The following is a 14,297-nucleotide window of genomic DNA, read 5'->3' on the forward strand; positions in this document are numbered from 1 at the left end:
TTCCGGGGATGAGTTATGAGGAAAGATGAAAAGATCTGAGCCTTTTAACCATTTAATGTAAGTAAATGTAAAGGGTTACACATAAAAAGTCCAAATATGAGGTTTAAATACACAATGGGAGGTCTGAAAATCGAGAGTCCATCACATGAGAAGGATTTTGGAGTCATAGTGGACTATCAACTTCCAGACGGTGTTCAGAAGCCATTAAGAAAGCTAACAGAATGTCCGGTTATATAGCGCCTTGACGTGTGCAGTACAAGTCACAGGAGGTTCTGCTAAAGCTTTATAACACACTGGTGAGGCCTCATCTGGAGTACTGGGGGGCAGTTTGGGTCTCCAGGCTACAAAAAGGATATAACAGCACAAGAAAAGGTCCAGAGAAGAGGAACTCGGCTGATTCCGGGCTACAGGGGATGAGTGAAGAGGAAAGATTGAAAGAGCTGAGCCTTTACAGAAAGTTAAGAGGAGACCTGAGTGAAGTGTTTAAAATGATGAAGGGAATTAGTCCAGTGGATCGAGACGGTGACTTTAAAATGAGTTCATCAAGAACACGGGGACACAGTTGGAAACTTGTGAAGGGTAAATTTCATACAAACATTAAGAAGTTTATCTTTCCACAAAGAACGATAGACACTTGGATGAAGCGACCAAGTAGTGTGGCAGACAGTAAGACTTTAGGGACTGTGGAAACTCGACTTGATGTTTTCTTGGAAGACATAGGTGGAGAGGACTGGCGAGCTTTGTTGGGCTGAATGGCCTGGTCTCCTACAGAGTGTTCTAATCAGTTTCTCAGACGCATCAAACTTTTTTGCAGCAGTGCAGTTGTCAATTTCTTTCGCTACTTCAACGACTTTTAATTTAAAAGCAGCTTCATATTTTCTTCTAATTGAGCGCTCCATCATAGATAAGGGATGCTCTTACGATAAAGGTGTATGAGGGTGTGAGGTACAACAAACACAAAACAGTGCAAACGTCGCTTCGGAATAGTTCAGGTATTACCGTGTGGTCACGCAGGCACAATAGAGAGAGAGAGGGGGGTTAGGAGCCCCCGCTGATATGGCACATTGCCACACCCACATAGAAAACAATGGCCGTGTGCTCCGTGGTTCTTCTCTCAGGTGGCCGTTAGCAGATCATAATCTCTTGGACCAATAGCGTGAGTTTTCTGCATTCGACTTATACGACCGACATTATAAAATATCAGAAATCAGCTCCACATTGAAATCAAATTGAAATTCAAATACATTAAAATCAAATCCTGACTTATCTGCATGAGAACTTAAATGTGAGTACATACGGTAAATTTTTAAATAAAAAAAAATACTTTTAAAAAAAACTTTCTCTCAATCAACATGACCCTTGGATTTGTGATCTATTGGCGTAGATGCAGTAAAGCCTTCCTCACACCCTCGCTGCGTATGACAAACACGAGACATCAGACCCCTGAGCCTCTCTTCTGTTTGTGTAGCCCACAACACTCGTGTTCCTTCTTTCCTCATGGCCGCATTGCATACATTAGACTTCTTGTCAGATGTTCTGAGATGTGTATGTTTTGCACATGACAACGATCTTGCACTTGAACTTGGGGCGAATGTTCCCATTAGTGACTACTTGTGTGTGTGGCCTGTGGAGTGTGATGACAGGCTCAGGGTGTGCAGCACAATTGTGTTCGATGAAGTTCTGCTTTGTTTTAGCATCTAACCGCAACCGAGAATATGCATGAAGACCTGCGGGTAACCTGCTGAGGCTCCTCTGCATATTTTACTAACTGGCAACTCCAATGATAATTTAGATATTTCATATCAGAGGGGGTGAATACATATTAGAACATTAGAACACTCTAGATGTTAGACTCTAGATATTTAAATGACATGTGACAAACTACAGTCACCCTCAGTCTTCGGCAGTTATCAGTGACTATCAAATGACTGTATCAGTACACTGTGGTGGGCTGGCGCCCTGCCCGGGGTTTGTTTCCTGCCTTGAGCCCTGTGTTGGCTGAGCTTGGCTCCAGCAGACCCCCGTGACCCTGTAGTTAGGATATAGCAGGTTGGATAATGAATGTATCAGTAGACAAGCCATCTTTATTTTATTGCTCTTCACAAATGATATTTTGGTATCTCTATATCTTCAAATATGAGAAGGAGCCTGCACTGAGGGGAGCAACACTGCCTGCAATGGAAATTTATTTGTCCTGGGTAACTTACAAAACATGGCACTGCAGCTATTGGCGGATTTCAACTTTTGGAACCTGACGGTGTGTTTTGTTTGAAAGTTTAGCAGCCATATTTGTAGTAGCCAGCGTAGTTAACTTCAGCGTATAACGTTCATGGAGTAAGAAGAATGAGCGCTAATAATCAATGAGAGCAAAGCAGCAGTGGCACAGTAGAGTGCCTGTCCTCCTTCCTGTTTGGTCCAGAGCCTTATCTTCAATTGGCGGAGGCTGAACTGAGTAGACGGGGTCTGCTGGAAAGGCAAAATCTTCACAGAACCGAAACTGCTTGATTTTGGGACATGGAGACAATGAGAGAGCAGACAGATAACTGATAGATAGATAGATAGATAGATAGATAGATAGATAGATAGATAGATAGATAGATAGATAGATAGATAGATAGATATGAAAGGCACTATATAACTGATAGATAGATAGATAGATAGATAGATAGATAGATAGATAGATAGATAGATAGATAGATAGATATGAAAGGCACTATATAATAGATAGATAGATAGATAGATAGATAGATAGATAGATAGAAAGGAAAGGCACTATATGATAGATAGATAGATAGATAGATAGATAGATAGATAGATAGATAGATAGATAGATAGATAGATATGAAAGGCACTATATAATAGATAGATAGATAGATAGATAGATAGATAGATAGATAGGAAAGGCACTATATAACTGATAGATAGATAGATAGATAGATAGATAGATAGATAGATAGATAGATAGATAGATAGAAAGGAAAGGCACTATATAACTGATAGATAGATAGATAGATAGATAGATAGATAGATAGATAGGAAAGGCACTATATGATAGATAGATAGATAGATAGATAGATATGAAAGGCACTATATAGATAGATAGATAGATAGATAGATAGATAGATAGATAGATAGATAGATAGATAGATAGATAGATAGATAGATAGATAGATAGATATGAAAGGTACTATAGATAGATAGATAGATAGATAGATAGATAGTTAGATAGATAGATAGATAGATAGATAGATAGATAGATAGATAGATAACTTTGAAAGTTTGAAAGTCTGGTCACACTATAATATACCATCAGAGTGCCACATTCAGCTGATACCCATAACAGTAATGTCTGCCTTGCCCTTCTCATATTCCCTATTATTTCTCGTAACTGAACAGCTCTGCCAGTCTCATGAACATTATTACATCCAGACAAGCTCAAGCACAGAAGGAATGCATGTTTATTTATTTTGTTTAGGTTATGTAAATTGTCACTGTATACGAATATATGTGTGTGTGTGTGTGTGTGTAAGTGAGCGTGGTCTCTGTGATGGACTCCTGCCCAGGTCTGTTTTCAGCCTATTGCCCAGTCCCGGTGGGATAGCCTCTGGCCCACATGACCCTGAGATGGATTGAGAAGGTTCTAGAACCGACCCACAGACCTCAGTTCATTGAGTGCTGCAGTGTCACGCACGTGTGTATTGGAATCGTCAGGATGGCTCTAATAAGTTGACAAATGCCTCTGTGGGGTTGACGGTGTCTTCTGCTTTCCCCCCAGATCTGAACAGTCACCCTGACAGATGCCTAGCCCTGCCCCCAAAGTGCGCCATCAGCCCCGCCCTCTAGGCACTGTAGCCCATAAGACCAGGCGGCCGAGAGCAGACGGGGTCTGTTGACCTCCACGTGAGTTGAGAGACGGAGCTCTTGAAACAAAGCTGAGTTACATTGCGAGATGGCACACGTTCATTTGTGTTTAGTTTTTGCCAATTTTAAAGGGGGGATGGTTGGCACCCGTGTCCGACTAGTACTTTACAGGTGCCCACACGGCGCCTCAAACGCTCCTGAGTATTGTGCCATGCGGATATTTTCTAACTTGACTTTTTTTTGTAGAGTGCAGAGGGTAACGTCCTCTTATGGTGCAGCCTGCTAGCCGGCAGATAATTCGGCTAAATCTCTTTTGCAGTTTAACATGCAATTAAGTCAGTTCACAGAAAGAGAAAAAAAATGGGGGGGCACAAGTCAGTTGTTACTGTAAAAATAATTCAAAATGGTTTAGTCATTATCAGAGGTCGATCTGGAATTTGCTCTTTAATGCTTGACTAAAATTCACAAATGGCTGGGGGCTTCTTTCAGAGCTCACAGATGTCCACCACCGGTGGAAAAGACCCCCTTCCACCAACACCGTGAAGATTCATTTAGAGCTCCGCCAGGCAGTTTACTATTTTAATTATGAAAAAAAAAACGAACTCATGATAAAACAGGTGGGCTTACACTGCATTCTGCCTAATGGTGTCCATTTCAGCTTTTATTTTTATTGGTAAATATAGTTATCTGATTGTTCCTTAAAAGCAGATGTTTCCGAATAGCACAGTATGGCGCCAAACACTGGGGGGCACATTGAAAAAAAAAATGAGTAAGGTGAAGATGCCTTCAGAAAAAATGAAATTTAGAGTCTCAAAATATCAAGAAAATGTACAAAGAGCAGTAATGTCTCTCTCTCTCTCTCTATATATATATATATATATACAGTGGAACCTCGGGTCACAAATGTCTCGGTCCACATGCAGATCGAGTGACAACCAAACAGTTCGCCAGACTTTTGCATCTGTTCACGACCACACACTCGGGTGCCAGTTTCCCTTCCGGTTCGTACGCGCCGGTGATTTCCGCACGTGTTCAGTCTCTCCCAGTCCTGTACGTTGTCCTCGGTCAGACATGCATCGCGCAGAAGGACTTTGCCTCAAAACTGTAACCTCCTCTCCACCCAGGTTCCTCCTCACTTCCTTCACGCCAGAACTCGACTCCTGCAAGGTTAGTTTTCTTGGTTGTTTAAGGTTAGTTTTTGTATAAATTACAGATTTTTCAAATGTTCGTTTTTTTTCCCTGTGCTTAAAACTCATTAAAACAAAAAGTGTTTACAGCGGCTCGTAAGGCTGTAGCGGGAACTCTTGCAATGTTAGTTTTCTCAGTTGAAGGTTTTCTCCGTGTTATTCAGTGTTTTTACATTTAGTTTACTATTACGCTGTGCATTCTATGGTATAATTAACTATTTTTGTGCTTAAAAATCTATAAAAAATATATTTACATACAGCTCGTACGGTCCGGAACGGATTAATTGTATTTACATACAATCCTATGGGACAAATTACTTCGGGTCACGACCAAATCGGGTTGCCACCGAGTTACAGTCGTGACCCGAGGTTCCACTGTCAGGCAGTCTATCTGGGACTCGGTTACTATTTAAGTTGGCCTTACAATACACAGGGCGGACCCCCCAAACCTTCCCCTCTCTCTTTCTCTTGGCCTTCTGTTACACTAGATAGCCTCAGGCCAATCATGTGCCGCTGTTAGCTGTCGGTGGTCCTTTCTATGCCCACCGTGGGTAACGGTGAAGCTGGGTTCAATACCGGAGAGCAAGCCTGAGAAATGGCTACCACACCCAAGGAAGGCAGCAATGGGCCAGTTGGTTAAGGCATTGAATTTGAAATTTACTGGGGATGCCCCCATGCAGGTATTGTACCCTGCTGGCAGTGCAAATTGTCATAATTAAATTAACAGAACCATTTCTGGATTTCTTCAACTTGAAACTTCATAACACTGGGGGAGGAATAAAGCGGGTTTAGAAAATGGATGTTTGGGAAGCATCTGTAAACTGCCATTTTCCGGTCTCTCCACACATGTTCAATGGCAGGGGTGTCCGGATCCAGTCCTGGTGGGCCGCACTGTCTGCAGGTTTTCATTCTAACCATCTTCTTAATCAGTGCTGCTAATTAACTTCTTTTGATTTCACTTGAATTGACTTGTTCTTGAAGAGTCAGACCCCTGGGATTTGTGGGGTTGCAGTGTCCCCATAGTGGTCACAAAGACCCACCACCAACTCCTTTGTCTTGTTGCTGTTGATCCGCAGGTGGTCCTTCCTGTACCACAGAACAAAGTCCTTCACCAGCATCCTGTGCTCAAACTCACCTCCATTATCAGTAAAAGCCATGATGGTAACCTCTGCAGATGGCAAGAGCTGGTGCTGTACTGGGAGTCCGTGGTGTAGAGCAGGGGTGTCCAACTCCCGTCCCGGTGGGCCACAGTGGCTGCAGGTTTTCATTCCAATCTTTTTTTAATGAGTGTCCTATGTGTGCTGCTAATTAACTTATTTTCATTGAATTGCTTTTTTTAAGATTTGCCCCGAATTTCTTCATTGTTCCTCTCAATTACTTCATTTCTTTCCTTAAATGGCACCCAAGCAGAAATAAAATGTGAAGTGGGTGAGCCAACAGAAGACCACCTCAGTCAGGGCCTCAAATTCCAACCACTTTCATTCCAACCAGTTGCTCAATGAGGCGCCGAGTCTTGTCGTTAATTAAACTCGTTCTTTAATTCCGTGGCTTGTTGCTGCTCTCATTATGCAATAGCAGACATTTCTGAAATTGTTGATTTTCTCTTTTCTAAGAGTACTGTGAGAATGTTTTGGGGGTCCTGAGCAGCTGAACATTCCTGAGACCCTCACCTTATTTTCAGATACTGTATGAAGGTCACCAGTTGTATTAATTGTTGTTGTATTGCAGCCTGTAACCATTGCGGCCCACCAATACTGGAGTTGTTCTACGGGATTTGAGCCTGGGCTTTCCACCCAAAGACTTAACCTTCAGCCACTCCAGCATCATCATGGCCGTGTGCTTCAGGTCATTCAGGTAGCCCCATGTCCACTCTGGAGTAGGTTTTGGTTCTAGGACCCCCTCTGTATTTGCTTCATTCACCCTTTTGTCATTTCTGATGGGTCACATTCACCCTGCCAATGAGAAGCACCTCCACAGCGCGAGGCTGATGCCACCAGAGAGAAAGTGATGAGCAGACATGGTGCCCAAAAACTGGGAGGACAAACTTTCTGCAAAATGTAAAGTTGCCCCCAGCTGGTGTCAAACCAGCTAAGCAAGTCCAAGGCTGCACCTGAGTGTTACGTCACAGCTGACATTTCTTACTTCTTGTATATTCCATCATATCAATCCGGCCTTCAAAATGTCATCCACCAGACCTCTCCCGGGTGTTACTTCCATCGAGACGTTTTTCGTACTCGTTTTTCTTGCGCTGCCTATAAACAAAGGTCGCCCTCCGTGCGCACGTGAAGGACAGTTTGTTCCTTGGAAAGCTGAACAGAGGAACTCATCTGGAGTCTGGAAAATGACTTATAATTAATGGAGGCTCAAGAAGGAGCCCTGAAGAAGGAAGTGACTTGGCTGCGTTTTTATTGCATGAAGTCGAAATCCAAGAATGTCTCTGCCGTGAATGCCAAAGTGCCTCCTAGCCACCCTTACATAACAGGAGAAAATTCATTTAAAATATCCATCCAACCATTATCCAACCCACTATATCCTAACTACAGGGTCACGGGGGTCTGCTGGAGCCAATCCCAGCCAACACAGGGCACAAGGCAGGAAACAAACCCCGGGCAGGGCGCCAGCCCACCACAGGGTGCACACACACACACAGACACAGGGAGGACCCGGGAAGCGAGCCCGTGTCTTCTAACTGCAAGGCAGCAGCGCTACCCACTGTGCCACCATGCCACCCTCATTTAAAATAGACACAAGACAGAGACACAAATAGAGACTTGGATTTTTTTTTTGTTATGACATCCTAGCCTTAAATAATGCTTCTCCTGTGGGCTTAAAATCCATGCCAATTCAATTGGATCATTCTGGTACATGTTGTGCCTTCAGTATTTATCTTAATTTTGCTCATTCTCTTTTATTTTAAAGATGTGCCCCATTGATGAAAAACATTGTTGGATTTACGTTTCACTAATTCCCTGAAATTTCCTCCTTTTAATCCCATTTCATTATGTACAAAATGGATGAAAGGCCACACATGGAGAAAGTCTCTGTGTCCCCTGGGTGTAAGTAAGGAGGAAATAATATTATAATTCGAGAGGCCCTGGTCCAGCACTCACAACTGATTGCATAAACAAAGTTCAGCGGCCAACAAGTACGACTCCCCGCAGATTTCACTTGTAGATGTGTGGTGTGCCTTCAGGACGTCTCCAATCAGCTCTGCTCGTGGGGAAATTCCTGGTATATTGCGTCTGGACTTACATTATCAACTCTTCTTCCGGAAAACAACCTGCGCAGAACAGATGGGTAACTGCCGCCGTCTAACGGCTCCAGGGATCCGGGTTCAAATCCCAGCCAAGTTATGGAACAATTTGTCTGTGTGGGTTTACTTTGTAACCATCAGCTCCATTATACATCCAAAAAGTGTACCACTGAGATAAATAAATATGAAAAGCGCTATATAACTCATAGCTTTAACTATACATAACTATGTGATATGAAAGGTGCTATATAACAGATAGATAGATAGATAGATAGATAGATAGATAGATAGATAGATAGATAGATAGATAGATAGATAGATAGATAGATATGAAAGGGACTATATAATAGATAGATAGATAGATAGAACTGTATTTGTGCCTTTTGGCTTGTTAAAGTTATTTGAATACATTAAATAACTATTATACACACACACCATAGTCTTATACACCAGAATGACAAAAATTAACAAAATTAAAAAGAAGGAAAAACTCCTGCCTAGCATTCCCGGTGAGGCACTATACAGGTGGTATACAGGTATGAAAGGCACTATATAACAGATAGATAGATAGATACGAAAGGCACTATATAAAAGATAGATAGATCTGAAAGGCACTATATAACAGATAGATAGATAGATAGATAGATAGATAGATAGATAGATAGATAGATAGATAGATAGATAGATAGATAGATAGATATCCTATCATTTTTACTTCCATAAAATTTGAATGTTTTCGGCTAACTTCGATGAAATATTTGCAATTTATTTTTTTTAAAGTGCTTTAATAACTGTTAAAATGCCTTGTGTGGTTTTTGGTAGTAATTCTAATCCCAAAAACAAAGAATAAATTATTTATTCTTATTTAATTTTTTTTTATGTAAAGAAATGATTAAATATGTTTTCATTTTTTAAATTCTCGTAAATGAGGATACCGCGACACAAACGTATTTTCGTCCGACAAATATTATCCCGCTGTTCGTTGTATCATGAAAATAACCCAAATACGCAGTAAATTATTTAACTCAATTTGGCAATATTGGCTACGCTGCCAATGTGGTGCAGTATCACCTCATCTGCTGTTACCCGGATGTTGGCGACAGATACCGAAACGTCTCGAACTCTCTGGTTTGAAAATACGCGACTATAAAAGCAGCAGCAGCGGCGCCGCTCGTCATGGAAACAAACTTCAAATAGAAAAGGAGCTCAGAGCGTCTCGATATCTTGAATATCAAACCAAACCTGGACAGGCTGTGTACTTTAAAGCTGGCACATATTAGTCATTAGATCTGTGCCTTAGAAATGTTTTATTTTAATTTTAGTTATAATGCATTCATTGTGATTATATGCTTGCAAATTTAAATTTGAAATAAAAATGAAAAAAAATATTTTGATGTCTTGTTCATTTATTCGATGCCCTCCTTGTACTGCTTCAGTGCCCCCTTAGGGGGGCACGCCCCACAGTTTGAGAACCGCTGGCGTAAGGACAAAAGCAGAAATGTGCATACACAGAAAAAAATCCAGATGCATAAATTTGTGCGACTTCCACTTTTTTCCGCTCCATAAATCCCGGTCAGCGTGAAAAGTAATGCAAGTGCACGTGCCAACTGCCACTCCCCAAACAACTCCCAGAATTACACAATTTGAATATGCAAATCAATATAAATAACCCTTAAGCTCAGCATTCTGTGAAAAGGCAATGGCAAAAGCACGGGGGGGAATAGAAGAATTTCAGCAAATACCAAATGGAAGCAAAGAAAAACGTACTATTTGTTGGCTTAAACAACAAAAGGAAGTTGATCGAGTGACATAGAGAGTCAGAGAAACTCGAAAGCTCAAGTTCACAAAGTCGCACAGTGTCCAAAATAAATAAGAAGTGCTCAGATATCAAAGTCGCCGTGAAAAGGCGAGTCGTAGCCCACCGTCTGAGTGTCATATGAAAGCTTATTAGGGTACAGAAAAAAAAAAAACAGGCACACAGTGAGAAAAAAGCACAAAATGTCAACTTTAATCTCGAAATTTTTACTTTAATCACGTAGTTTATTTTATCATTAAAGTAGAACATAATAAACTTCATCTTAAAATCGTTTCATTTACTAGTTTCCCAAATCCTATCATAACTAAAGTAGCACGTTAAAAGCTTTGTATTGTATTTGTTCTTCTATGTGCTCTATGAGTGTGAATCACTACGTGCATCTTAAACCGGCTTTTTCTTCCTCTGACAGGACACAGAATCCATTACAGTCGTGATATTACAGCTCTCTGAATAATTTAAATACTGAGATGTATGCTTGATATCATTTTCATGATGATTGGAGTTAAAGCACGTTATTAAACACGGGAACATGGTGGTGCAGTGATTGTTCCTGCCTCACACAGGATGCTTGCTGCGCCGTGTGTGACCTTCGATGAACTCATTTATTGCAGCAGTCCTGTCTCTTTCGAACGTACTAAGTTCCAATTCCTATCCTTACTTTTCTTTCCCCAAATACCCAATCGCCACACAATCAGCTCTGTAATAGATGATAAGCCATCTGTAAGCTTAGAGCGCCGATTCTTCAAAACTTTTAAGGAACATTGAAATATCTTCGTAGTACGTGTTTAATTATTCTATCCATCTATCTTTCCAGTGTCACGCCAATCCCAGAAAGCATGCAGAGCGAGGCAGGAACAATCCATGAACGGAGCACCAGCTCGTCACTAGTGTTGCTCCACCATGTCCTTGCATGTTTAATTATTAACAATATAAATTATTTAGGTGGCACAGTGGCACAGTGGGTAGTGCTGCTGCCTCACAGTAAGGAGACCTGGGTTTGCTTCCCGGGTCCTCCCTGTGTGGAGTTTGTATGTTCTCCCCGTGCCTGTGTGGGTTTCCTCCCACAGTCCAAAGACATGCAGGTCAGGTGCATTGGTGGTCCTATATTGTCCAGTGTGTGTGCTTGATGTGTGTGTGTGTGTGTGTCTGTGTGCCCTGTGGTGGGCTGGGACCCTGCCCAGGGTTTGTTTCCTGCCTTGCACCCTCTGTTGGCTGGGATTGGCACCAGCAGACCCCCGTGACCCTGTAGTTAGGATATAGCGGGTTGGATAATGGATGGATGGATTATTTAAACAAAGTTAAAGTTTTGTCTGTATAATGTAATAAACATATTTTGCTGCATTTCATCTTAAAAATGATATTGTCATCATATGTAAATACGTGCGTTATAAAGTGGCTCAGGTTGTGTGATATTAGAACTGTAGTGCAAGTTTACAGTGAGGTGATTGTACTTATAAGTGATTGTCGTATGAGAGCAGTTCAAATAGACTGTGTGCATGGCTGAGGCAGCGTGTGCTTGATGCTGTATCCCGATAATTCTCTTTCTGATCAGCTGCTGTAGATCTGTGATTCCCCAGTCAGATACAGTGATATAAATACCCCGAGTGGTGCAGTTAGAGGAATATGGAAAAAGATGATCTGCTCTGGCAACCCCTAATGGGAGAAGCTGAAAGAAGAAGAAGAAGAAGGTGCAGTGAGAGTAACAACCTTAAGCAGCTATGGTATTTAGAATAGTTTGACTATTCCGCTAACCATTAAATTGTTACAGGTTAATTACAATCAGATGCCTTATACTAATAAACAATATGCGGTTCAGTTGTATATGATAAAGCCACGTCAGGGATGTGGATCTATAAAAGAAAGGGAAACCACACTGCTTTGAAGCTGGGTGCTACCAGTTTGCAAAACCGAGCAGAGGATTTGCGTACGCCAGAGTATGACCTGCCGTGAAAATGTGTGTGGCTTTACACCAAGTTTAGGTTTTATACATCGCGATTTGAGCGTGGAAACGGAAGTACGCAACATTTTTGTGCTTAAGCACCATTTATACATGATGCCCTTGGTCTTGGCTGTTTTGCCATGTTCATGTACCAGATGGGGCAAATTATTAAAGGGTTTCAAAACATTTGCTCCAAAGAAACCAGTTGTGAAAGCATATTGGAGATCATTGCAGCTTTACTTTGACCCGTTTGCACTGTCACATGTCCATCCTGGGTGGCGAGTCCATCGCCCTTCACCTACTCCTTACAGTGAATGAACTCTAACGTCTAACCCTAACCCTTCCGAGATTATTATAAACTGAGAGGCAGTAGACCCCCAATCCCAGTTCCCCTCACTGAATTTTAAACAAGATCTCACCAAAGAAGAGGCACTTACTTGTTCTGGTATTCCTGGATGACTTGATAGATGCTGATCTTTAGAGTGTCATTCTCATACCGGGCATGGCTTCGATCCTTGTAAATCCTAAACTCGGCAGCTGTTACGGCTTCACCGTCTGGGATCTGGGTGAGATCAAAACGAAACTCCTTGTAGTGCCGTCTCTGATGGGAGAAGTCCTTATCTCGCTCCACTGAAAGAGGGAAAGAAGAAGCGAGTGTGAGTTTCGCCGTGGACAGGAACGCTCAAGGGGGAAGGCCCATTAAAACAGCTACAACCCCCAAAATCCAAACAAAAACTTGGGACAGGATGGGGAACGCGACTGCAAGCACAGATGTGATTTGTTAGTTCTCTTCACTGCGGACTCTATTGAAAACACCACAACAGCACATTATTGAAAGTTCAACCTTGCGAGTTTCATTGTTTCTTACTTTCTCATATACAAAGTATAGGGAAAGTAGTGTTATCATCCAAAAATTCGATGTCGAGATTTTGATGAATCTCGGCCTTTTAGACCTGCCTGACTTTCTCCTACACAAATAATAGGGAAAGTATTGTAATCGTCCAAATAATTTGATGTCGAGATTTTATTGAATCTCGACGTTTTAGACCTCCTTGACTTTCTCGTATACAAATTATAGGGAAACTATTGTAATCATCCAAAAATTCGATGTCGAGATTTTGATGAAACTCGATGTTTTAGACTGCCCTGACTTTCTTATATATGAAGTATAGGGAAAGTATTGTAATCATCCAAAAATTCGATGTCACAGATCTGATGAATCTCAATGTTTTAGACCTCACTGAGTCCAAAAATACCATTTTTGGAATTATATCTGTCTGTCTATGTGTGTGTGTGTGTGTAAACACGATAACTTCAGTTCGCTTTCACTTCAGTCAACCAAATTTGGCATACAAGTATTAGGTACAAAACGTAGATTTCTATCACTTTTGGGCTATTTCCACTAACCGGAAGTGTTACTTCACTTTTTATTTTTTCTCCACTCACGTCAGATAGGACAACTGCAGTATGTTTCTCAAAAGTGGGGACAGTCAAGCGTTTCCCACTGTGTCACATCACTTTTTCTTTTAATAACACTTTATCACGCATGGGTGTCTGAGGATCACCTTCCAGGCTCCGATAAGGTATGCAATAACCCGCCAGGACAGAAGGGGGCACCAAAGCTAACTGTATCTTCTCTTTTCTCTTCCTTAAGGTAGGATGGTATAAAACTGAGAGCTCATGGAGGATGTCATCTCAGTTGACAGAACTTCGTCCCTCAAGCACGAGTTTCCTGACACAGACCCGCTTGAGACAGCTGATTGTTTAGCAAAAAGCCATTGAGGGTAAAAGGGCCGACATAACACCTATTTTCAGTTTCATTTCTGTTCTATTTATTGGACAATTGCACTAAACAGGGTAGCCCAGTTGGCACCCCAAAATTTCTTTAGTTCTCCTGGTCTTCACTTGTGGTCTCCAACTCCACAACTTATTAAGCATTTGGAGTGTTGAAGGCACAAGATGGTTAAGTTTAGCAAACATAATTTTCTCTCATTCATCCTATACACAGGGTATACCACAGCCAGGAGATAGATAAGAAAACTCTGGGAAATAATCAGGGTACCAACCAGGTCACCCCGTTCAGCCGAAACCAAAAAAGATGGCCATTAGGGTTCAAATCACAAACGTAAATAACGGGCTTTCCACCATAAGAATGAAATAAAGACCAGAGCTCCATCCTTCTTGAGAGTCAGGTCAGAATACAACGTCACCTTCCGGGAGTGGCTCCGTTTTAGGGGGTGG

The 14,297-nt window shown here is 41.6% G+C and overlaps 1 protein-coding gene across 1 annotated transcript in view; it reads right to left on the bottom strand.

Annotated features, from left to right (window-relative positions):
* The window catches only part of bmp5 (bone morphogenetic protein 5), a 114,742-nt gene that overhangs the window by 58,688 nt on the left and 41,757 nt on the right, over nt 1–14,297 (bottom strand). Inside the window, exon 2 of the mRNA XM_039737900.1 lies at nt 12,494–12,686. Coding sequence (XP_039593834.1) covers nt 12,494–12,686 — 193 coding nt within the window. The remainder of the gene's footprint in view (nt 1–12,493; nt 12,687–14,297) is intronic.

This window comes from Polypterus senegalus, chromosome 16, assembly GCF_016835505.1.
Source record: "Polypterus senegalus isolate Bchr_013 chromosome 16, ASM1683550v1, whole genome shotgun sequence".
In the NCBI taxonomy this organism is placed as follows: Eukaryota; Metazoa; Chordata; class Cladistia; order Polypteriformes; family Polypteridae; genus Polypterus; species Polypterus senegalus.